The following is a 26721-nucleotide window of genomic DNA, read 5'->3' on the forward strand; positions in this document are numbered from 1 at the left end:
TAATGTGGACATGGAGTACTCAGCAACAACTTTTCAGCCTCTCAATCACACTCTTGCAGCAACACGTAGTTTCCTAGAATATATCTGAGATATTGCTTGTGTTTTGACTCAATAGAGGCGCCTCTGGTATCTTTACAGTGGGCAAAAAGGCATTTTCTGATTCTCAGGATCAATGGAAAGACTAGGCTTAAGATCCAGACTGTAGAGAAACATCTACACCAATAGAAATTTTTTCAAGGGATGTGTTCAGATATGAGTCTTTATAACTCCAGCAAAACAGTTAATTTTTCTATTGATAAAGTCTCAATTAAACACCTGATAAGCAGATGATAAGTCCCAATCAAACTGTGAGCTTAATTAGAAATTGTTTCATGTGCAAACAGAGGAAACAAAAGCATTAATAACCAGATAAAGACAAGAAAATTTGTTTTGGAAAATGAGTACATATAGCCACCCAAGACTCCACTTTTGTGTGACATGAAGTTAGTAAAGTAATACACTTACCTTGGTCATCATCACTTTGTACGCATAGAACTTTTTTCCCTTTCCTTTTCCAAGAGCACCTTCAAATTTTTCAACAAAAAGCTGTGCTTCTCTGGAAAATAAGGGCAAAAGAAAGGCACAGATGATTACATTCTTTTGTTTCTGTGCTTCCCAAGATTATGCAAACTACTGAATTCAGCTTTCACTCTTTGAGTCCCATCTGAGCACTCTCTTTCCAAATGCTCACGCCTAAATCCAGCTGATGAGGTATCAGGACTAGTGCCAATTCTTCCGATATCCTCAGGATTACAGAAGGCTTTTTCCTAGCAATTTCCCCCCCCCTTTTTTTTTTTCCTTCAAAGATTTGGGTTGGTAGAAGGAAAAACTGTTATACATTTAGACAAGAATCCCAAGACAGTAACTTTTCCTCCCTACCCCCTCTTTTTTGTCCCTGAGGCAAAACACGTAGACTCAGAGAAAAATAAAATAAAATAGCCAACCACCACTCAGATACACAGCCACACATGCCATTTCTTCACCACTTCAAAGTGTTCCTCAGGATCCTTTTAAGACTCTAGAGATCTCTTACTCTGTGCTGCTGCATCACATTTATATTCTGGATCTTGGCATCTGACTTTTTTTTACTTTAGCTGATTTTGACATCAGATCGAGCCCTTTGCATTTTCTAAATCACCCAAGTATCACCAAGTAATCACCAGGTATTCTGGCTCACATCTCGTTCTTTCCTTTTGACTCTACTACGACCTATCTCAAACAAATGAGAGAAAACAGGTTTCTCATCTTCAGGAAAAGTGGACAAGAATCTCATTTAAACACATATGTTCAGGATTTAAAATCTTATTTCACCGTCTGGAAAGATATAAGCCACTGTTAACGACAGGTGGCAGCGTCCTCACAAATGCTGCACTTGCAGAATCAATTTGGACACATCCCCTAAGTCACCATACCATATTTCTCACTTAAGAGAAATACCTTTTACCATCACTTCTGTCATCAAAGAACCCAAACAGTGGGCTATTTCATGAAAAATTGCTGAAATTGAAGCCTACAGAAACTGTAGAAAGCCTATGCTTTTGGTCAAAAACTACATGGAGTTATGATGCAGAACTAAAAGATTTCAAAACATAGGCATTGGGGAACATTTTATTTGTTTGTTTTGTGTCGTTGTTGTAGTTTGCTTTTTTAATGAAGCATTAAATTAGAAATTTAAAGGGGAAAACAACCACTAACACTTTGAAAATCCTCCACATTGGACAGTTTGTATCTGTATCTGGAAAAGGTACTCCACAAAAAAAAAATTCTACAATGAAATTAAGCCAGAACAAGAATGAATTTTACACAGTGTAAATCATATAAAGATTTACTTTAATCTCAATCTACGCCTTGTGTTTGCTTGTTTTATATGTCTTATTGAAATTTTTCTTTAAGATTAAACAAAAAACAAAAAACAAAAACAAACAAACAAACAAAAAACATCAAAAAGAAGCTGTCTCTGCTTCCTGGACTTTCTATCAAGCAATTTTTCAAGAGCTTTGATATTATTTAAGCTTTTACTCAATTTCTGACTTTCTACAACAAACCAAAACTAATTTTTGACATGATGATCCAAATCTTCAGGGCTGACATTGCTGACATCCCTGAGCATATTCTTTGATTTCACTTTGCTGGTGGCTGAGATCTCTCCCTTCTCTAATACTGCCCTATGCCCATTTGAACAAAAAGAGGTCCAGCAAGGCCAAGTGGAAGGTGCTGCACTTGGGCTGGTGTAATCCCAGGTGTTTATAGAGACTGGGTGAAGAACTGCTTGAGAGCAATCCTGCAGAGAAGGACTTGGAGGTTCTGGTGGAAGAGAAACTGGACATGAGACAGTAGAGTGCCCTTGCAGCCTGGAAGGCCAAATGTGTTCTGGGTGCATTAAAAGAGGAGTGGACAGCAGGCAGAGAGAGGTGATTGCCCCCCTCTACTCAGCTCTTGTGAGGCCCCATCAGGAATGCTGCATCCAGGCCTGGGGCCTCCAGCACAGGAAAGACACAGAGCTCTCGGAGCGGATCCAGAGGAAGGCCAATAAGATGATCAGAGGGCTGGAGCACTTCTTTTATGAAAAAAGGTTGAGGGAACTGGTCTTGTTTAGCTTGGAGAAGAGAAGCCTCCATGGAGACCTTACTGTGGCCTTCCAGTACTTGAGGGGAGTGTATAAACAAGAGGGGGAGCAGCCATTTACGATGGTGGATAGTGATAGGACAAGGGGAAATGGCTTTAAACTGAGACAGGGGAGGTTTAGGTTAGGTGTCAGGAGGAAATTTTTCACACAGAGAGTGGTGTGGCACTGGAACAGGTTGCCCAAGGAGGTTGTGGATGCTCCATCCCTGGAGGCATTCAAGGCCAGGCTGGATGTGGCTCTGGGCAGCCTAGTCTGCTGGTTGGTGACCCTGCACATAGCAGGGGGGTTGAAACTCGATGATCTTTGAGGCGCTTTTCAACCCACGTCATTCTATGATTCTATGAAAAATGATTGGAATAACTTTTTCTGGATGTCATCTCCAAGCAATTGGAAGAGAAGACGGTTATCAGGAGTAATCAATATGGACTCACCAAGGAAAAATCATGCTTGACCAACCTACTAGCTTCTGTGATGTCATCACTGGCTGGGTACATGGAGGGAGAGCAGTGGATGATATGTTTCCTGATGTTTGTGTTTTAAACACAAGGCATTTAACAACATGTCCCACAACATTCTACAATGAAGTTGAGATAGATGAATGGACAGTGAGGTGGGTTAAGAACTAGGGTTGGCATCAGTAGTGCAGAGTCCGGTTGAAGGAACACCTGGAACTCTTCACCCTGGAGAAGACTGAGAGGGTACCTCATCACCTTTTGTAAGTATCTGAAGCGCACGAGCCAAGTGTGTGAGATCAGGCTCTTTTCAGTTGTGTGTAAAGACAGAACAAGGGGCAGTAGTAACAAAATAATAACAAACTGAAACACAGGAAGTTTCATAGAACACAAGGAAAAATGTATTTACTGTTGAACTAGCAGAGTGCTGAAACAAGTTGCCGAGATAGGTTGCAAAGTCTCATTCTCTGGTGATACTCAAGACCCATCTGGACGCCCACCTGTGCTGCCTGCTGAAAAGAGCCTTTAGAATGGGGTTGGAGTTGATGACCTCTGGAGATACTTTCCAAACCCTTCTGTGATTCTGTCATTATGCAATTGAAATAAATGAAATTCTTCTGTAAAAATCTTCCTAGCTTTGAAAGCTCAGCAACAACACGACAACATTCAGTCAGGGAACAGACTTTCAGTGTATTTTCCATGCCTGTGCTACATGTTTTTTTTGTTAAGTATAAACCAATATGTTATTTAATTCAGCTTTCTACCTTGACATTTAATCCTCCTCACTCAAAAGGCCTCCATTTAAACATCCTAGTAGACTTTCACCACACTTTGTCCTTTTCATTTTTTCTTTTATTCTAAGAGTAGAATGTGAAGAAACATGGAATAATCAAGCAGTATAAATTAGTCTTAATCTCATAGAATTCTTTTAGAAACCTCAACAATTACCAAAAACACACACATACGCACGCACACCCCCTTGGAAGTAGTGCAACTTTACTAACATGAGGACGTGTCAAAAGCAACACAGGGCAACAAAACTGAGCTTTGTAATAGCTGGTATCATGTGTTATACGTAAATTATCTATATCACAAGATAGGCCAAAGTGTGCCCTGTTTGCTAACTGTGAATTTAAAGAAGCTTGAGAGCAACCTTATTAATTGAATTACAGACACAAGGAACTTATAAATGTTGCATGGAGTCCAGCATTATTGTCCCGGAGAAGCCTGAGCTAATTATTAATAAGAGGTGTGGAGTTACGGCTCCCAAAGTGCTAGGTGTACGGTACTTCGAGCACTTCAGTGTTGCATAGAGAGGATAAATTACAGCACTCAGAGGTTGCTGCTAATGAACAGGATTCAAGCAGATTGCTCACATTTTTCAGTAACAGTTCAGGAAGGTCTAAAAACTCATTAAAAACAAATGTTGTATAAATATTGATCACCCAGGACTTTTCCAAGTCTAAAAAGATTGGCTTAAAACTGAATGTCAAACAGCTGTTGCCGGGTCCATCTCATTTGAAAACAGTTCAGCAGTAATAATGAGCAAATTATAGTGTTATTCAATACCCAGCTGGCCTTCAGGACAGCCAGGCTGTCCTCCAAGACTGCCAACATGTTCATAGTAAGAGACGTGAAATACAGATTCATTGGACTGCAAATAGCCCATCCAAAGATACATATAGTGCAACTTTATTTATAAGTTTGTATATATAGATACACATATATAAGGAGGTGCATGGATATACATATGTATATCCTTGGGTTTTCTATGCTTAAAAAATATTCTATTTTCACTTTATCCGTGTTGATGTGTTCTTCTAGGATAAAATAAGCAATACTTCAAAAAGAAGGAAGGAAGGAAGGAAGGAAGGAAGGAAGGAAGGAAGGAAGGAAGGAAGGAAGGAAGGAAGGAAGGAAGGAAGGAAGGAAGGAAGGAAGGAAGGAAGGAAGGAAGGAAGGAAGGAAGGAAGGAAGGAAGGAAGGAAGGAAGGAAGGAAGGAAGGAAGGAAGGAAGGAAGGAAGGAAGGAAGGAAGGAAGGAAGGAAGGAAGGAAGGAAGGAAGGAAGGAAGGAAGGAAGGAAGGAAGGAAGGAAGGAAGGAAGGAAGGAAGGAAGGAAGGAAGGAAGGAAGGAAGGAAGGAAGGAAGGAAGGAAGGAAGGAAAGGAAGGGAAGGAAGGAAGGAAGGAAGGAAGGAAGGAAGGAAGGAAGGAAGGAAGGAAGGAAGGAAGGAAGGAAGGAAGGAAGGAAGGAAGGAAGGAAGGAAGGAAGGAAGGAAGGAAGGAAGGAAGGAAGGAAGGAAGGAAGGAAGGAAGGAAGGAAGGAAGGAAGGAAGGAAGGAAGGAAGGAAGGAAGGAAGGAAGGAGGGAAGGAGGGAAGGAGGGAAGGAGGGAAGGAAGGAGGGAAGGAAGGAAGGAAGGAAGGAAGGAAGGAAGGAAGGAAGGAAGGAAGGAAGGAAGGAAGGAAGGAAGGAAGGAAGGAAGGAAGGAAGGAAGGAAGGAAGGAAGGAAGGAAGGAAGGAAGGAAGGAAGGAAGGAAGGAAGGAAGGAAGGAAGGAAGGAAGGAAGGAAGGAAGGAAGGGAGGAAGGGAGGAAGGAGGAAGGGAGGAAGGGAGGAAGGGAGGAAGGGAGGAAGGGAGGAAGGGAGGAAGGGAGGAAGGGAGGAAGGGAGGAAGGGAGGAAGGGAGGGAGGGAGGGAGGGAGGGAGGGAGGGAGGGAGGGAGGGAGGGAGGGAGGGAGGGAGGGAGGGAGGGGAAAATTATCATCATAGTATAACCTGTCCCCAGTATATAACAATAAGAATGCTTTTCATTTTAAAAAACACAGTTCTCATAGTTCTCTGTATAGTCTGTATTTAACTGGAATTTCTTTGAGAGGCCAAAACCTTTCAAAAGCTGGTTGTAATTTTTCTTATTTTGTTGTTTTGTTAATTGTTTTTTGGTATAGTTCTAAACTGGTGTCACTGATTGCACATTTCTAGATTCTTGTGTGCAATTCTCTGTCCATATTATAAGCATCTTAATAAACTTCTATACATAAGCTGCATAACTATTAATAATGTTTACTATTTACATCACAAACATTTGTCTACACAAAGTGCAATGTGCTTTAAGGAGGGGAGTGAGTACTCCAGTTCCTAACATACTAGATCAGCTCTTGAACATTCCATTTCTTCCAGGCCAAACAATACCCAACAGGGAGAATGCATAAATAGATGATTAAGTTCCCAAAATCAAAACCTCAGCTGTAAATTGGGATAGCCTTCCCTTACTCATTGCAACACTAGAAGCTATGGCCCATTGGTTTTATCTTTTGTACCTTTTACTAATTAAAAATCTTTCTAATAGTTTAACACCCTCTGTCTAAATCTCAGCATTATAAAAAACAGCTGATGGTTGTTAAAATCTAATGGCTCTTCAGCTAATTTTCTTCTGTCCTGAATAGCCAATGTTGAGAGGAATGATGTATGGATTCATGAATCTCCTATAGAAAAGGCTCAATAGCAGTGTAGTTCATAGTCAATCTAAACAAAGGAAGATGAGAAAGACTCTTTTGAAAGACAAAATCTGTCTATAAAATAAGAAAAAAGCTTGGGCTCCAGCTGCATGAAGGCTGTCAACAGCAAGGACTACTACATCATCTGCTCTCAGCCATGCCTACTGGTTAGGCAAGAGAAGCAATGCTATTTGCCACATAGCATCCTTTCATTCCTCTCCATATCTTCTCTCTTCTATTCTCGTCATCAGACTTACTGAGACCTAAACATGATATTTGAAGATCCAGCTAGAGTCAGAATGTGCTGGTACAACTCAACTCCAAACCTCAGAGGGACACTTTTCTGTAGAGAGCTATCATCAGTCACATTTCTTCAGAGAACAGATAGGGGCCATTGAAATTCATCCTTCCAGGCTGAGGGATACAAATTAGAAATTAGAGCTGTCTAATTGTGTACTGCATCCCAATTACGAATGCCATTTCAATAGTGAGCGTAACAGTCAGGTTTTGACTGAAGGCAACAAAGCTACCAGTTTTGCTTCCATGTTCTAAAATTAATTCCCCACTCACACAATTCTAGAAAAAAGAGTGAAGAAAAAAATTAATGTAGCCTTCATGTGTGTCACCCCCATAGAAAACACTGAACATTTAATTCCAGTGCTTATTTCTTTAAAAAAAAACAAATAACTTTTTTTTTTTTTTTTAAAAAATAAGCTGGGATTTGAATCAGAAAACTGAGCAAGTTGTTCATTCTTCAGTCTTGGAAATACTTAAACAAAAAGTTTTGACAATTTTTATTTTCTATCACTTTTTAAAAGGAGGCAAATGAGTAGAAATTGAACAATTCCCCTCAAAAGTTGTTTTTTTTTTTTTTGAAATTAACTTTTCTTAAATATATATATATATTTAAAGAACAAAAATTCATATGTAACCTTCATAATTCTCTTTCAAAATACTTTGAAAACTATTTTCTTGTTTTATATTCTCATAAATATCATTCTAAGCAAGCATTATTTTTTCATTCTTTGAAAACAATGGCTACTAAAAAAATGCAAGCAGGAAGTATTTTTTGGCTGACAGTAAAGGCTTTTCCCTTAATGTTGAGAAGAAACCTGAGTTTCTTTACTGTGGAAGCTGAAAGACAAAGAATCAGGAATTCTGTTCTTCTACCATTAAGTAGATAGGACATTTTTTTTCCTGTGCATCCCATAGTACTCAAAAATCTACACAGGGAAAGAACAAGGTGACAGCCCCAAATGCTAGCTAAAATATTTCTTTACTGAAAGTTTCTACTGATAGGAGTATACAAAACTCATTTAAGGTACTTAGAGAGTCAGTTTTTGTCCATTTTCCATACATATAAGAATAACGTCAATATTGATGTATTGGGTATTGATGATGAGACTACAAATCTGAAACAGATGTATCAATATACTAAAATATGTTATTACATGTGCCCATAATTAATAAAATAATAAGAGGAGACTGAAAGAAGCTAATCTGAACAACTGACATTTTCTCTTGCAAAACATTCTCTTCTGGGGCAAACAAAATAAAGTGCCAATAATTTCTAAGCCTACACCAGAGAGGGCTATAGCAAAATCCAGAAGAATAAAAACATTGTTTTACAGCTCCTGTAGAAGTTTGTTGATGAATAATTTTTATTAAAATAATCCTTCTGATGGTGACAAATAAAACTGAATGCGGACCTTGTCTCCCAGTCTAGATTTCATGAATATAATAATATAAAAGTTGATTAAAATGGCTGACATTTGGGTAGAATTACTGAACGTGTTGAATGTACAAAGCCAAATTCACATTTGTCATGGTTCTATGTTTGTTTGTTTGTTTGTTTTATTTTGGGTTTCAGTATTCCACATCAAAACATCATGTAGTGTACAGGGCCCCAATCCCAGCTACCTATCCCTGTACATTACAGCAGTCACGGGATCTGGCCCTTCCAGGTGGGGGGGCGCTCTCTTGCTGCCTGGCAGTGGGTGCTGGAGGTGCTTTCCTGGCCGTTCCAAGCTGTTCAGGTTTGAATCGGTCCCGGGAACTCTCTCTCTCATCTTGTCTGATTTATTAATCTCAATTTCAATTAAATTGTATATATTGTGTTATCTTGTATTCCGATATTATAGTAAAATAAGTTTTCCTCCATAGATTGTTGCCGCTGCTCTTTTCCTCCCTTCCTTCCTTCCCATTTTTGTGGGACTGGGGTGGGGGGGGAGGACAGAGGCCTGTCGCCTCTGTCACGGACATAGATTGATCTGATCAACTCCGTGACAGATTTTTTGGCACCCAACGTGGGGCACAAGCTGCTTTTTAGCTTTTAGAACGAATCTCATTTTCTTTCTGCTCTTAGAGAGCTTCGTTAGGGAGCATTATCAGTAGTTCAAGTGTCTGTGCTGAAAAACCTGACCTTGAAAGATTAGGCGTACTGCCAGTGTTCTGGGATATTTGTAAACTTTGAGCACTACTTAGTCTGGGTAGTGCCTTTTTTTCCTTTTTTTTTTTCCCTCCTCTTGTTAGCTTCAGTTCATTAACCCCTTTCTAGCAAGCACCAGTGATGAACCCACTTGTTATCGTGGGGATGCTGGGTAAAGGATTTAAAGCAATGGTGTTACTCACAACCTACTGGCCAATAATCCATCTCACACTTGTGTGTTGTGGAATTGCATTCATATATAACTACCTAAGGACACTGATGGAGACACCTATGTTTTACCTGTTTTACCTACTTGCAATGTGGTATGATTTGAATTTTGACATTTACATTCCAGAAGGAATGGCTAATTTCACAAGCAACTACATCCCAGAAGGAATGGCTAATTTCACAAACAGCTACATCCCAAATGGAATAGCTAATTTTACAAACAACACAATGTTCAGACCAGTCTCTGGGTTTTCTTCTCGGTTTATCAAACGTTTTTCGAATCTTGAATTAATACTCATGTTGGTGAGTGTGTCATCAATACTCATGTTGGTGTGCATGTTGTTAATTCTCCTGAGTGTACTCCAACGCATTCGTAATAAGGAGTCTCCTCCAAAACTAGAGAATGATGACTGGTTGGGAATAAGGAGAGGTTTAAGAAAGGTCTTAGAAGCATGGGGACCCATAGTGTCATGGGATTTTACTCTTGAACACCTGTGGGATCCTGAGAAACTAAGCCAATATTTGAGTCAGGGACTATGCGGCTTACATAAATCTAAGGAGGTACAACTTATTTGGGGTTTGGCTTGTGCTTACCGTGCCCTATATAGCACCATTCTGGAGAGAGAGAGTTTCCGAGCTGAGGTTCAAGCCAAAGGGGAAAATCCCCAAGTCAAATCTAATCAATCACAGGAGACACCAGTAACAATTCCAGTTGCTCCTGTGGAGGGCAAGAAATGGAAACGAGTGTCTTCGCGTCTTGAACGAAAAAGAGAAGAGGAGGAGGAGGAGGTGGAGGAAGATCCAGGCGAGGGGCCCTCCTCAGAACCACCACCATCACGAAAGGCAAAAGGGAAAACTAAGAGACATGCAGAAGAGAGTGATGAAGAGGAAATCTCTATTACTACTCGCCGGCCTCTAAAGATGACTGAAATCCAAGGTTCAAGAAAGGAGTTTACACGGCACCCGAATGAAAGTCTTGTTTCCTGGTTGGTTCGCTGTTGGGACAGTGGGGCCCATAGCTTGTCTCTGGATGGTAATGAAGCTCGCCAGCTAGGTGCCATTGCCAGAGACCCAGCTATCGATAGAGGAATTAGTCGATGCTCGGATGAGGCTGCCTCCCTCTGGGAACGAGTGTTAATAGCTGTGAAGGAAAAATATCCCTTCAAAAACGGTTTGAAGATTGCGATGAAAAAATGGGATACAGTTGAAAAGGGCATCCAGTATTTAAGAGAAATAGGCGTGGTGGAAATGTTGTATGACCCTAACTTTGTTCCTAACCATCCACGCCAAGACCGCGACCCTGAAAAAGTGAGGACGACACCTGAGATATGGCAGAAACTCGTAACAACAGCACCGGACAAATATGCCTCTACACTGATGTCAGCGTGTGACAGATACCAAGAACAACAGAGAACGCCCTTCATTTATGAATTAATTCTTACGCTCCAAAACTATCAACAGTTGCTATCCCCCATTCATGCTGCTGTAGCCGCCATCTCAAAAGTGACGGACCAACTGAATGAAACGCGGCAGCAAATGTCTCAACTGATTAACCATGACATTCCAGAAATCCTAACCGCTAGACCATGTGGGAAGTAGGATTTCTGGTTTTCACCCAGGCAGCCCAGGTTCGACTCCCGGTGTGGGAACCAAAAAAATCTGTCACAGAGTTGATCAGATCAATCTATGTCCGTGACAGAGGTGACAGGCCTCTGTCCTCCCCCCCCACCCCAGTCCCACAAAAATGGGAAGGAAGGAAGGGAGGAAAAGAGCAGCGGCAACAATCTATGGAGGAAAACTTATTTTACTATAATATCGGAATACAAGATAACACAATATATACAATTTAATTGAAATTGAGATTAATAAATCAGACAAGATGAGAGAGAGAGTTCCCGGGACCGATTCAAACCTGAACAGCTTGGAACGGCCAGGAAAGCACCTCCAGCACCCACTGCCAGGCAGCAAGAGAGCGCCCCCCCACCTGGAAGGGCCAGATCCCGTGACTGCTGTAATGTACAGGGATAGGTAGCTGGGATTGGGGCAGTGACACTTTAATGCCCTGTACACTACATGATGTTTTGATGTGGAATACTGAAACCCAAAATAAAACAAACAAACAAACAAACATAGAACCATGACAACATTGAATATTAATAAAGAAATAATTCTCATTATATGGGCAGACAACAAGATTTTGAAAACTTGCTGTTGGCATAACGGGGAAAGTCCACCTCATAATACTCTTAAGCTATGTCAATTTTCAGTCACTGAGGGTGACTAGAATTACTCCTCCAACTAAAAACATTTCATAGTAAGACTATGCAAAATATAGTAACTGTTGTCTGATTATATAATCTGGTCACCTAACTCTCCTGAAATTCCCTGACTTTCATAATGCTTCTACTTTACATCTCCTAGGCACTCGGTTCTTTTTCTTTGTTCCATGTATCCTTTTTTCACAATATGCCTTCATTATGTTCATTTGTTAATGTCTCCCCCCAGAATAATTTTACTTTATAGAAAAAAAAAGTCACAGACCTTCCACACCCCACCTCATATGCTCTCTCATCTGATTCATGTTTTCTCACCATCTCAAAAACCGCCTGGAGAAGAGTACTCTGATATTCTGTTACTTGTGCCTAATTCAACACAACCATGCATTTTGCTGATGTTTGGAGAGTACTGCAGTGAATGAGTTATTGAAAACAGAGGAGTACAGCAGCTTTGGCAAGAGAATAAAGTTCTATTTGTTAACCCAGTTTCTTGTGTTTGGTGAAAATATAACTGATTATTTAACTGAAATTTAACTGACATTTTTGCAGTGATAAAAATGTAATGATATACTTGCTGGCAAACTTGAAAATGCATGAGAAATCAAGTTCAATTTTCATTCATGTTTTCTTTTCTGTAACTCCAAAAAAGGTACTCTTCTCTAGAGAAAGTTAGAATAAAAAGGAAATTCCTCTCTCCTCACTGCAATTACCCTGTGTTATTTCTTAAGTTGCATCATTTTTCCTTAAGAAGAGCTTAAACTTATCATTTGAAGCAATTGCCAACATAAATTTAGCAAATTTAGAGAACAAAAGACAATACAAAGAAAGATGACAAATAGACATTATGAAATTCAAACCATACTTTAGAACTGACAACTTCTTTTTCATCTTCCATGGCTTGTTTCGTAATGTGGCGATTAGCTTCTTTTTTTCTTCTACCTCTTCTTTCAGTTTGGCCAATTCCTCCTCAGTAATCGGCTCCTCCTCAGAGTCAGAATCAGAGCTTCAGCCAAAAATGGGAACAAGAAACATCACAAAAAATTAAGACGGACATAAGTTTTCGTGGAGCATAGACATGGTATAAATTCATAGAAATTCTAAGACCTAGAACAATGCTTTCTCTGTTGCACTGAAGAGAAAACAGACTCACTGTTTAGCATCAATGCAAAGGCTGCATTGTGCTTCACCAGCATTACACCCCACGCAGTCACACTACACATGAAAAGCAGCAGTCACTCTGGGGATGCGTCCTGCAGGAGTAACCAGCCTTTCTGGGAGTCCAAACCAACTCTGCAAATCAGGACTGGTGCCATAAAAAATGAACTTTTTCATCACACTTCTGTGTGCCTCAGAAGAGAGAAGACAGGTTTAAACACCAGTTGACAGCCCATCCACTAATCAAAGCAGTAATTTTTCAGAGATGGGAAAAATTCAGAAATCCACCTGGGTCTGCTTTTCTGTGAGCAATCTTATCACACGCAGTGGCGTACAGCACATCTCTAGCAACAAATGTGACTTCATATGTCATCAAACAGGAAATTAATAAGTAAGAAATCACCAGAATTTGATTTCCTGCCCACTGTGATGACTACCATAAACTGAGCTCTTAGAAAAAAAATTGATGTGTTTCTATTTTCTGTTGTCTTTGCTTTTCTTTAATGTTTTGAAAATTTTGAAATATACTACTTTAAAAAAGAAGTTTTCTGTTTTGTTTTGTTAGCAGTAATTCAAACTTTATCAAGTCTCAGAATCAATCTTCTGTGACATTCAAAATCCAGTGTCAGAGCTGACTCACTATGTAAGCCAAATAACAGAATAGTTTCAAGTCCTCTGGAAACCTGAAGATCTTTTTCTCTTCTGCTCACACTGATGACAAAGACATAGTCTGATATAAGCGTGATTTAAAGAAAGTATCTGAATGCATTCTCTCCTTTAGCAGTGTTTGGCAGCAAGAATATTTATGGAGTTTCAAAACAAAAGCAAAAATATTTGGTAATGTGTACACGTGAATTTCTCATTATTCATCTACCTTAGGGTATTATGAAATAGACAACATTACATCAAAATCTGCAGGAGATAATTTAAAAACTGCAGGCATACAAAAGTAAATCAACGGAGGTGAGAGACTCTCAGAGTAATCAGATGAAGCAACATTAATGACTCAAATGTCATTTACCGAACATTAAGAAGTTGAATTAATTGGCCTTCAAATTTCAGGATTCATGGTATGAAAACAGCTCAACAGAAAATATAAATCTAGAGATATCAAGATGCTTCTGAAGAATTTTGAGAACAGACATATATATGGCTGTTCTAACGTTGTGATGAAAAAGTGAATAGGCCAAATGGATAAAGTCAGTAAAAGTATACATACATACAATTATACAATTCTAGTGCATTTTAAAGAAAAAAAGAAAAGAAAAAACAAGTGATTTGAGAAAAAATAAAGAAAAAAAGTTTAAAATCCTTATTTTTTACAATCAGTTATTTAGCATTATACAATGCTCAGTACTGAGAACTTCTTTTGACAGAAGAAGATAGTAGAGTTAGGCAAAATTGAAATATACAGATGTACAAGGCTGCAGTGAGAGTAGAGGGAAATATGGTGGGCAGGTGTTAATATAGTTACCTTACTGAAGAGAGAAAGCCGTGCAGAACACAAGCACAGTTATTAATGGTTCTTTTGCCAATTGCTCACTACTGCTCTATTTTCCATTTTTAACTTTCCTTTAGAGCCAGAAAAACATTCAAAATTCAATTTTTTTTAACCCATCTTTAAGAAATCTAATTGATTTTATTTACTTGGGTTTTTCAAGAGTCTTTACAAAACACAACCAAACTTTGTGCAATTGCAACTCATTCAGTGGCTGAACACTGTAAGATTCAACCCAGGAAATCAGAATTATGCCTTCAGCGAGCAAAAGTCTCAGTCTTTCAAGAAAGACAGTGTTTCATACATTTAAAGGGTAGAAGAGATCACCATGACCTTCAGGCTAACACAGAGCAGAAAGGATTGCTCAATAATTCCAAAATAATCTTTGTTTTCCTTGACTTCAATTCAATATACACAGTGCATCTTTTCTTAAGTCTTTAAAGCTCTTGAAATCGATGACACTGACTTAAATTATATACTTGATGAACCTGTCTGTAATATTCATCTGTGTTCTGGTTTTAGTCTTATCTCTTTTATACGGATTTAAATTATATTTATTATGCTTGCTGTAAACGCTATTTTATAGAACTGAAAATATCTTCTAGGAGCTTGGGTATTTTCAGGGAAAAGAGCAGTAGGACTCTGGATAAACTGAATAAATTTGACTACTTTTTTCTTTCTGTGTGTGTGAGACAATTCTACTGCTCAATGATAATCCCCATAACACCCCCTGGCACTTCCTAGCATAAAGAAGATGCCGTGCCAGTACTGCCTTAAAATTCTATGTACCTCTGGACTCCTGAAAAAGCTCTGTATCTTCCAATAATTCAACTAAACTCTGATTGATTTGCTCAGAGTATAAAAAGAAATGCACAGACTAAAAAGAATATAATATTCCTTTTCTACTTGTAGCTTCAACAGACGGTTACTACCAGGTGCACTAGCTATTGTAGACAATTAAACAAGTCAGTAAGGAACAAAAATCTAGCTTTTGAACCAAGGTGCATGACAGAAATCAAGAAATATCACAGATCCTCACAAGGAGTAATCCTCATATGGAGTAATTTGTCAAAATATTTTGGGGATGATATAGAGAGGTCCTTCTCACACCCCACTAAGAGATACCAATCACTAAAGTGATCGAGAAACAGCTTCCATAGAATTGCCATAGAATTACCTTATGAAACTCACTATAGGACGATCAAAACTTCAAGCAGGTTGAAAAAAAAGAAAAAAAGATTTAGAATATGTATGAGCACAAAGTTCATCTAGGAGTTCTTTAAGCAGAATGATTAGTTTATAAAGAGTTATTTCTAGTTAAGGTGAAAAGCAGGATGCAGGAAAATAGTAAGCAAAGCAGAATCTACTGACTTCTGATATTTAGCCAAAAAGTAACTGTTAATTGTTTGTGGACAACAAAATCCACAGAAACATTAACAAATACAATATTCCCCTGTGGGATTATACCACATCTTCTCTACTTTCTATATTAATTTTACTTTTTATTTGTTTCATTTTGTCTCTATTTTGGCTATTAAAAAAGGTACATCAGTAAAAGTGGTGAGGCACTGAAATAGTTTGCTCAGAGAGGTGGTGGCTGCCATATACTGGAGAAATTCAAGGTCAGGCTGGACAGAGCTCTGAGCACTCTTCAGATTTTGTTCATTGCAAGGTAGTTGAACTAGCTGACCTTTAAAGGTCCCTTCCAACTCAAATTTATATGAGTCTATGAGATATTATCAAAGAATATTTAGCTTTTACTACGGTAGGTCCTCACAGAATTGTTATATGGGCTACACTTCTGTGCTCACATCACTCTCTCCTGTTCTAAGATATGCAAATCATTCACATAAACAATAGTTGAACAGATCACTATCATTTTTCCCTTTGCTGTTTTTTTTTTTCCTGTTGAAAATCCTTTTAAATATTCTTGTATTTACTATCACATAATCTTGTTGGATGGTGCTCTAAATGTCTAAGAATATAATGTTCTTCAAGTATCTTCCAGAGCATCATCAGATTTTCTTCAAATGTGCTGTCAACTTTCAGAAACAACATGCTGATCTGGATAGAAACTGAATTTCTTCAGACTAAACGTGTATTTTAATGTTCAGAGTTTTGTAATACAATTAAAAACATTATGTGTTCATTTAAATTTATATTTTAAGTGGCTTTTTTAAAAAATTAACACTCAATAAATGCTTGCAAGGGATGACAACAGCAATAAGCAAAGGAACAAGTGTTGGCAGATTCAGTCCTGTTGCTTTTATGAGTATAGGAAATTGTACAGTGGGGAACAATTGGCACCACAGAAATAAGCCAGCACAAAGGAAGATTTTAGATATTCTTGTAGGGAAAGGAAGTGAACTAGAAATGTACTGAAATCGGATCATAAACAAATTAATGCAGCAGCATATCTCATTGTATTTTCTTTTCCTTCTGACTCCTGCTGTGCTGCGTAGTGCTGCCTTTGGGAACATAAACAGCTGTAGCAAGTGCTGAATGGAGGAAGGAAGATTCCTGTTCCTCTCCAACGAGATGAGCATGCTGAGCTCCATTAGCTCTTTCGTACACTGTTCTCAGGGACTGTTTCCTTAAAATATCATGAAAACAGGCATGCTGCCAGGGAAAACCAGGATGACAGAAGAAGAATAAAAAGAGTTTTCAGAAGTGTTCTACGCCAGAGCAATTTTCCAAAGACCCCAGGTTGCACTAAATGCACTGGAAAAGGAAATTTTCAGTGGGAGTTAAGTGATAGACAAACTTTGGAAAATTTTGTCTCCGTGCTTGATTCTGAACTCTTAAAGTTTTCATCTGTTACAAAAAAAGCTGGTTCAAGGCTGGATAGGAAATAAGACCTTGAACTTTTGGAAAGTGTCAAGAATTTGATTCTGCACTGGAAACAGAACTAGATCCTGGGATTCTGGGCAGTGATTGGTTTTGGCTTTTTATTTGGTTTTGGTTGTTTGGTTGCTTAGGAAAAAAGTAGCAGATCTCACTCACTGTCATTCTGTCACTTGTTCCTTCCTCTGTCACTCCAGAGAACAGCTCAAGAATGTGAGACACTTAACTACAGTAAGGGAGACCCCAGCTGAAGTTTCTGTTCAGATTTATGAGATTTGTCTCTAATGTCAGAACACTGGTGGTATCAGAAATGTCTGTACAGTCATTTTCAAAAGTTCCACCCTGGACACATGATAGCCCTTGACCACATTTCACTGTAGTGGATTTGGCTCTATGGACAGTTTCCACTTCACTCAGAATCTCCTAATTGCAGAAGAAAATAAAATAAAACCTCCTGTTCAGCTTTGGCAAGGAGCTATGCCAACTCTTGGCATTTCACAGCTATAAATAAAAACAGGTTTTACATAAGGCAACAATTGTTTTATATTTATATATATATATATGTATATATAAAATTACCCAGATCCTGATTTCTTTTTGTCCTTTTTCTTCTTGTTGGCCTTTTCTTTCTTCCCTTTCTTATCAGCCTTTTTGTCCTGTTTCTTCTCATTTTTGCCTTTCCCACTCTTACCCCCTTTTTCATCTTCCTCTTCTTCACCATCTTCCTTTGATTTTTGATTTGCCTGGTTCTTCCTGGCTTTTGTAGGATCCCCCTCAGAATCACTGCCCTCATTTCCACCTGCTCGGCTCCGTCCTCTCCGGTTTCTTTGCCTGCGTTGCCCAGCTCTCCTTGTTCCATCTTCATCATCTCCATCCTCCTCACCACCATGCCTGGCTCTTCCTCTTCCATGTCCCCTTCTGGTTCTTGGTTTTGCTCTCTTCCTCTCTTTATCTGTGACAGAAATGAACATATGAGAGAAGTTCGTATGTTAGAGAGAGACCTTCCTTCCTTGTTTCATTTACGTAAATGAACGTGGCCTCAAAGTTATCCACACCTACTGACCTGCTCCTCTGTCATTTTCTTGATTCTCGGCTGCACTGTCTTCTTCATTGTCGACCTCACTGGCATCTGTAATTAGAAAACAAAAGCCAGTGCATGTGAAGTGTGGATTAGTCAGTAGGAACGCAGAGCGTTTAAGAAATTTACCACATTGTGCTCTCTTACATCATTCCACAAATCCAGCTATTTGAACAAGGAGAACAGCTTTCAAGAAATCAGATGAAAACAGAAATAAAAAAAGTTTTATCTTCTTTGAGCACTAAAGTAAGTAAAATTGAAAGTGATGGCACAGAGATCTTAATCTTACAGAGCACATACGTAGGACAGAAGGACCCCAAAAAAAGAAACACTGTAACCAGCAGCACCCTGTAACTGAAGGAATAAATAAAGGAAGATGAAGATGATTCTCAAGCAATTCTCAGATTTTCTTAGATGTGTGAAAGATAAGCACTGGCTGAGATTAAAGATTAAAAGAGTCATTAAATGATTTGACAGACGGGAGAGGATGAAATTTTATAGCTGTAGCACTGCTGGAGAACACAATCCCAGAGGAAAGAAGAAAGTTGCTCTCAGATCTTCAGTTTCAGCAACCACATCTCTAAGCATATGATGAAAGTTGACACAGCTCTGTTGTATTCTGTACAATGGTCCTCTTCTGTCCCTCAGGAGATGACAGAAACCTTGCAGACTTTGGAGGGAGAGCCTATTTACAGAAGCCAGTAGTATTTCTGCCTAGAGATATCCTTGTTTTGGAGTGGATCCATTGTTTATGTTTGTTGGTCTCAGTAAGTTCAGCAAGAGAGGTTGCTTCTGCTGTTTATCAGTATCCAAGACAGTATCCAGTTCATCTTTATTCTACATTCTGAGACCAGGATTGTATATTTACGGAGAAGAAAAAGACTATTCTCTATCATGTCCATTATATCCATCATTATACTGCATATTCATATCATAACACTACATATTACATATCATGTCACTACTAAAACTGGTAGTTCACTGGCAATGTACCTTCAGAAACAGTCTAATTAATACCTGAAAAAACAGGAGCTGAAAGTTTTTCTTCAGGTATCCTTGTTTGAGTTTGTAGATGTGGAACAACATGCCAGTGGAATACGTAGAGGTACATGGCAGTGAGAGATCAATGACTAAGAAATAGCGCCTTGAATTGAAGTAGACAGCTGTCATTAGGCTCCAACACAGCATGTATGTTCAGATGTATATGCTTGATATATACAAGTATGCCATCCCTCCTACAGACAGGATATGTGGCGTGTTGTGATCTCTGTGTTACAGTTTTCAGACTAGAGCAAAGTACAATTATTTTCCTTCTTCACTCATGCATAAATCTTTTGGACTCTTCTTTACATTCTGTCTTTCTCCACCCATTCTCTAGTTACTTTCATAGATTTTATGAAGCCACAGAGACTAACTGAAAAATTATGAACAAACATTTATCTAGGAATTGTTACAGCTAACTGTCAGGATCAACTTCTTAGTTCTATCTAGTATCAAAGAAAATATTAAAACATGCAAGACTGAAAACAAGAAAGAATCCAGGGTATTGTTTTACTCTGTACAGTAACATGCAAAGTATTACCACACAGAATTTGACTGGCATTTTAAAACTAGGACTGATGAAGAGAGCTTAAGTTCCCTTCACAAAACATTTTATTGTAATTACAATTGCTACCAAGTCAACAGCACCTGCACAATATTTTTTTTAAGACAATGCAAAAAATGTTATCATAATATCATCAGTGGAATGTGAAAATAAGTGCTCCTTTGTTCTCTCTGGACATATGCCTTCTGTTGCTGACAGTAACTAGATCTCCATTAGACAAAGATCATTACTTTGCTATTGAAAGTCTGCAAAGATGACAACAGGCACTTCTAAAGATACACTCTGCATGCCACAGTAGGGCATGGTTTTTTATTTGCAGCTAATGCTTTCACTGATCTTCACTAGCCAAAAAGAGATTCCCAGGGAAGCACTTAAAGATACAAGACTGGCCTCAGTGGAGATTCCCCAGAGTACGTACAACAAGCAGTCAGATGGAGATTTATCATGCACACTGAAACGTGCATTACTGGTGAAAGTGTGCCAGGCTGCAATTAACATAATATTGAAATTAACTATGAACTATGTAATACAGGATTAAATACAGCCCAGTATAGATGTTGAACTTCAATTAATTTTTAAATCTTTAATTAATTTTCTTCAATTAATTTTATCATAAGGGTAAAAAATGTGATAGTCTGAATCAAGTATTTCAGGAAAAATTAAATGTGAAACTAATCGATTCTTAAAGAAAGTACCAAGCATGCTGTTGTAAGGGAGTGTATGTGAATAGGGAGCCTGTGTGCTTAAATCTTTTTTAAATAAAAGTTCACAGGCACACAAATAATAACAAGTTTTCACAGAATGATGAAAAAAAAAAAAAAAAAAAAAAAAAAGAAAGAAAGAAAAAAGAACAAAACATGAAATCAAATGAGAGTGGCTGTTTCCATAAAATGAGTCTAGAAAAAAACAACCAATGATAATAGAGAATCATGTGGCCAAAAGAGTAGAGAGTGCTACAGGCATCCAAAGAAGCATCCAAAGTCCATTTTAAAAAATGATTTCTGCAAAAAATTATTTTATCTCCAAACTTCAGAACATTCCTGTCTCCACAGACCCATGCTTACCTACGGATACAAAACATACTCAATTTGTTTCTGAGCTTACAATGAAAACAAAACAAAACATAACAAAAGAGCCTCCTATTCCTTTCATGATAAGCAACTTATTCATGATAAGACAACTATTATCAGTTCTCCTGAGACTCAATGGTATGCACATTGCTATGATTCACACAGAAAGCACTTAAATGTTCCCTGTGCCGCACTCAGCTACAAAGATTTTGGTGAAATGTTCAGATATCACTCTTTCTGCTGTATATACAGAATGAGAGCTCTCTTCCAGGTTGTGGGGTGTGATGCCTGAAGCATTGCACAGAATTTATTTTTAAAAGGCAGAATTCAGATAAAACTCTGTATTGCAATGTACATCATGAACTGTGTGACAAGAAAAGCTGAAGCTCAGAGTAGAACTAGAAGTTCAAGGGAACAAAACTCATTAAGGAAAGAGGCAAAGATTCTTTGCTATCCCTCAGGTCTGTCTTGAATAGCATGTATGCACGCATTCATATAAGCTGCACAGCTATCCAACCCTGCACTCATATTGCAGCAATCTCTGAAAACCTGCAATTCAGTATAGTATTACCATTCTGTAGGAAAAACAAAGAGCATCAAAAATGCTCTAATTAAAGTAGGAATGTAGAGTCTTAGATGCAGAAACAAAATCATCACTGTGTAGGATCCTTCTAGGTGTACAGCTTGTCTTCTACTTTTTTAAACGTATCCACATGGCATCTTACTTATCAAAAGTTCATCAAAGTGCTGACAGACAGCAAGCTGCCTACATGCTACAGCAATATCTAGAATTACACGAGGTTCCAGAAAAGTGGACCTCATTTCTTCACAGTTGTAGCTCTCATAAAGCTCATGTCAGGTAATTGTGGTTTGAGTCAGATAACTTGAATTTATAAGAAATCAGAGCAAACTATTGCTCAGCTGTCAAATCTTCTAGGATACTGCATCCAACCCTGATTAAATGGGTTTAATATCAGGCATATTTGAATTTATATTCCATAACTTCCTATGCTCAAGGAAAGCCAATTGCTTACGGATTTCTTTTACTTACTAGTCTGAGGAAAGTTTGTCTTCATTCTAGACTAAGGGCAATAGAAGTCTGATTTGAGTAAGTTATCATATCTCTTCAAGTCTTATTTATGTTTTGAACTATAGCTGGATATGAGACAGCTAGAGAGTGTACTGAATCTCAATTCAAAATAATATACATGTCAGAGACAGAACGTTAATCTCAGAAGAGAGTTTAGGAGAGAGCATAGAGTGCTGGCTGGCAAGGAAATTAAGGGCAGAATATAATCTATAAAACCACAGGAGTCTTTGTTGTGAAGTGGCCAACTAGCATAGTGAGGAAATGTTTTATTCTTATCTTCTCAAATCCTTTGCATTTCATTACCAGAGGACATATGCCAGATTTCATGCTTTTCTATTAACCTTTTTTTTTATGCCACAAGGTTGCCTTAATTTCTCATTATGGAAGTGATAATGATTCTTGGAACTACTCCATAAAACATTGCCTGCTATTGTAATATTACTGCTTAAAATGGTACTGTGTAAAACCAGCTGCTGCTAATCAATTCTGGAGTATCCATGCCTTGAAAAAACATCAGTGGAGACCTGCATATGAACCTAAAAATGCTATCAGATTCTTTGCCTATTTTTCAAGTCATAAAATAGGTGTATATTTATTAATTAATTGTTAAGCCAATTAAATGGATTATATGCAGATAGTGTCTTGCAAGCAATTATTATTGTATCTTCCTCTCAGCAAAACCAAGCTGGATTTTTTCCAGTGACAGAAAGATAGACAGCTAATAAAGTGGGTGACCAAAAAGCAGAAATAGAAGCCATGAGGGACAAAAAACTCTTGTGAAATTTCAAACAAAAAGAATGGGCACATCTGTATAAAATTCAATTCTTAGAATTTACATAATTTCCATAATATTATTTCATGTAAATAATGCAGTTCCTCGCAATACGTCTGTGAGGAAAAATATCACTAGAAATAACAGCTCTAAAACACACCAGAAATAATAAAGAGCTCAAGGAAAATCAAGAACTCAAGGAAAGTCTACAGAAGAGTGAACTGGTGCACTTATCTAAGATATGAGGTATTCATATTAGAGAGCTCTTGCTCTCAGTGTAATTCCAAAATGCAAGAAACAGACTTTGGTTGAAGTACAAGGCACTATAAAGCCTGACATAAAGTCTTACTCTACGCCCCAGTAAAGGATGTCCCCGTCAGTGATCTGCAGAATACCCCTGGCTAAACACCATAAACTTCGGCCAAAAATCCAGTTCCATTTCTAGCAGTTAAAAACATAGTAAAAAGAGACTGAATGTATTTGTTTCATCCTTTTATTCCACACCTCACGTCATCACATAAGTTTTTCATACATTCCTTTCAGCAAAAGTTTAGACCCTTGGAAGCTTTATATTTTAATAACAGTCCAGTCCCACACTTGAAACATCAGGTAGATAAAAGTTGCACAGCCAACTGGAGTTAAAGAAGACCAACAAATTTCTACTGTGATTTGGATAAAAAGTTATTGACGAGAGAGCTGAGGTTCGACAATAATGAACTAATTGCCGGGAAATACAGGGCCCAAGTCTCTCAGTATGTCCAAGGCTGATAATATGCAATTTTTTTATTTTTTTTTTTTGAGCTTCTGTGTATCTCTTGTGCCATATTTAAAAAAAAAAAAAAAAAAAAAAAAATATTTGACTAACCTGATAAATATTCTTGAAAATACTTCTTTTTTTTTTCTTTTTATTCTTTTTTCTTTTTTTTTAATACTACAGCATCTTATCAAAGGCTAAAACAAGATTCAGATTTGATGGAGTAACAGAACTTGGAAATGATGAATTTTAACAAATTACAACAGCACCAATACTGAAAACCTAACAGTTAGCATGTGAAACTTTTCTCTGGAGCAATCTAGAAAGACTGGGAGAAACAGAAGAGTTTTATAAGTTATCAATCAATGTATTCCAAATTCAATTACATATAATTTATATCTGTCGTTGTCCACGTCACAGATACAGAAGCACAGCATGTTATTGTGTACAAAAAAAAAAAAACCAAAAAAACCCAAAATAGAACAAAACAAAACAAAACAAAACAAAACAAAAAAAAAGAATACATGTCAAAGCCCAAAAGCATACATCAGATTATTTATTTCTTGTATAAAAAATATCATGAATATTATGCTTCTTCTACTTTATTTTCGGATTTGTACCAGGAATCTGATGTACAGTTAACATCGCAGTTTTATTTCCAGACTTATGGCTTCTTTGAACCTGATCAATAGTTCAGAATTGCTCTCTGCTCAGTTCTACAGCAAATAAACACACTGTAGAGACAGCCAAGTACCTTGTTTGCATCTTTCCAAAATGGCTCTGTTTAAGAAGGAAAGATAATTTCATAGTCATAGCAATGAAAAGCAAACCTTCATAGAATACTGCCTTTCAAGGTATCCCAGATTTTTTTAAAACTAAAATATGAATTGAAACACAGGCCTTACGAATAAGAATTGCAATTCTAGAATTACTAGAACGCTTAATACTTGAGACCATGCCTGAATTTTTATGCTTTTCACATATAGAGTTATGTATTTTCTTCCTATGGATTAAAATAAAAGTTACTGTCTGAAAAGATATCCTGTTGGCAGTAGCTCTGAATTTATTAAGTAAAACAATAATTCATATTCAGTCACACAAGCAAATATACTGTTTATTTTTCTGCATCTAAACTACCAATGATATAGATCAGAATGGCAGATATAAATATATATATAGATATATATAGATATAAAGTAGACAGAATATTTATAGTACCAAGTGAGGAAGACACCAGTAGTCTGGTAAAGTTGGCTATAACTAGTTTTAGCCCAGTCAACATTTGAAAATTACAGATGGGAACTATAGGAAACAAATCATTTTATTTTGATTTACATCCATGAATTGCTTGTTGATTTTCCACTGGTAAGGAAAAATGATGAATGTCTTCTAAATGTTCTGCTAAAACAAGAGAATGAGGTAGCATAGATTAAATGGGAATGGAAGGCTGGCAGTAGATAGTCCATCTGACTACGGTCTGCTTTTCCATTTTCCTTTTGAGCTGTACTTAAGTACTTCAAAGTGTTAGAATTGTTTCTCGCAGAAGGCAGGGGAAGTAGATAATTCAAAGAAAATCAGAAATCACCCCCTTCATGAGAGCACAGATAAAGTTTTCCAAGCCACCATCTCTGCGGATTCACTTCCGTTTCCCTCCTTGGATTGACTCTGGGCAAGTTTTCATTGTTCTCACTGAAGACTTTACTTCAAGTACTGGGATAAGAATATTAAATGTACAGTGCCTCGTACATGTGAAATGACAGTAAATGATACTGATCTGAACTCTTTAGGTTCTGAAATGTGATTTACTTAGCTTATTCATTGCATTGTTATCATGAGTCTATATAAAACATGAATTTATATGAAAAATACAGCCTATGTTCAAGCAAGAAGAAAAATTTTACTTAGGCTGATAAATATTTTGCCTATATTACACTAAATTCTGTTTTTCTTCCTTGTTAAAAGGAGCTCAGTTAGCAAGTACTGCTTAGAAAATGTCAGTATCAGTATTTGTGAAAAAAAAAAGGGGGAAAAAAAATGAAGATGCTCACATGCTCACATAGGAGTAAAAAAAATATTATCACCACTAACTGGACTATGGGTTATATTCTGATAAATTCTAAGTCCTTTCTGAATTTTTCTACTGAAGCATATCTTATTTTACTCCTGTTTCATATTATGGGTGTAGATTAAAAAGAAAAAAAAGAAAAAAAAAACATTTTTACATAACGTCAGCCCTGGTATTTAGCAAGACCTAGCAAGAATGAATTCATTCATGTTCTGCCATTCTGAACGTCATGCCAACCTTATATTTAAAAAAGATCAATATTCTTGATCCTTTCTTTAAACAAATGTTGTTGTTGAAAATTAAAACACTTCCCACATTAACAAGATGCTTTGCAATTTGTCAGAAAAAAATCACACCATTGTAATCGTACAAAAATGTTTCTTGTATCCAGATCATTCCAGTATCAGTACAGAATTATTGTTAATGTTTTATCTTACTATAAAGTATGTGCTTGATTTTAACACCAAATGTTGAAAGGAATGAACAAAAGGGCCATTGCACTTATGTATCTTACAGAAGCCACACAATACCCTAATTTCCTCAATCTTTCCTCCAACTGCATATAAATGTATAACAAGTAACTGGACTGTGGTCGAATCTTTTCATTTACTCACTAGTGGAGAGCAACTGCCTTCCCACAGCTAACCAACTTGCAAAACTGTCTTCAAAGGGGAAGTAAAGCACACATTTGAACAAAAGATGAAGAATTATGATAAAAGCAAATTTGCATCAAAAGAAACAAGAAGAAAACAAAATTTTCACATTGTTGAGCTACATACAGAAAAAGAGTATACACTTCATACATATAATTATAGCTGTAATTACCATTTCCTTCATTGGTGGCTGGCTTTTCATTTTTAGGCATTGTGACTGTATTTCACAGGGCTGCTCCAGATGCCACCAGTATAGGAGATTGTCTGAAGGTTGAGCGGTCTGTTATAAAGTGTTATCCACATCAACTTTGTCCCGTCTGTCACTGCACAGCTGGTGCTGAAGTTTCACCGACTGAAATATAAGAAGATACTAATTTCCTAAGTAATTAATCTTTCATGAATGTTTAGTTTACTACTTAGGTTTTGCATGCTAGGGTCAAAAGAATGGAAGAAATTGTTCATCTTCTTATTACAGGAAAAAAAAAAAAAAAAATCCTGCAATGTACTCATCTATGACTAACAGCAATGTTTAAATGTTAAAGTGCATTGGTAGACACAGATGTTGCGTGGTGTTCACATGGAGAAACTCTGAC

The 26721-nt window shown here is 37.5% G+C and overlaps 1 protein-coding gene across 4 annotated transcripts in view; it reads right to left on the reverse strand.

Moving 5' to 3' along the window:
• Positions 1–26721, reverse strand: part of TMC1 (transmembrane channel like 1) — a 112113-nt gene that overhangs the window by 29882 nt on the left and 55510 nt on the right. For all 4 annotated transcript variants that reach the window (XM_052701305.1, XM_052701302.1, XM_052701303.1 and 1 more), the window contains exons 2-6: positions 26301–26480; positions 18104–18169; positions 17620–17992; positions 12406–12546; positions 505–595 (exon numbers count right to left, since the gene is read on the reverse strand). In XM_052701305.1, the coding sequence (XP_052557265.1) occupies positions 505–595; positions 12406–12546; positions 17620–17992; positions 18104–18169; positions 26301–26340 (711 nt within the window). In that variant the 5' untranslated portion in view covers positions 26341–26480. The remainder of the gene's footprint in view (positions 1–504; positions 596–12405; positions 12547–17619; positions 17993–18103; positions 18170–26300; positions 26481–26721) is intronic.

The sequence above is a fragment of the Tympanuchus pallidicinctus genome, unplaced genomic scaffold (genome assembly GCF_026119805.1).
Source record: "Tympanuchus pallidicinctus isolate F22 unplaced genomic scaffold, pur_lepc_1.0 scaffold4, whole genome shotgun sequence".
Classification (NCBI taxonomy): Eukaryota; Metazoa; Chordata; class Aves; order Galliformes; family Phasianidae; genus Tympanuchus; species Tympanuchus pallidicinctus.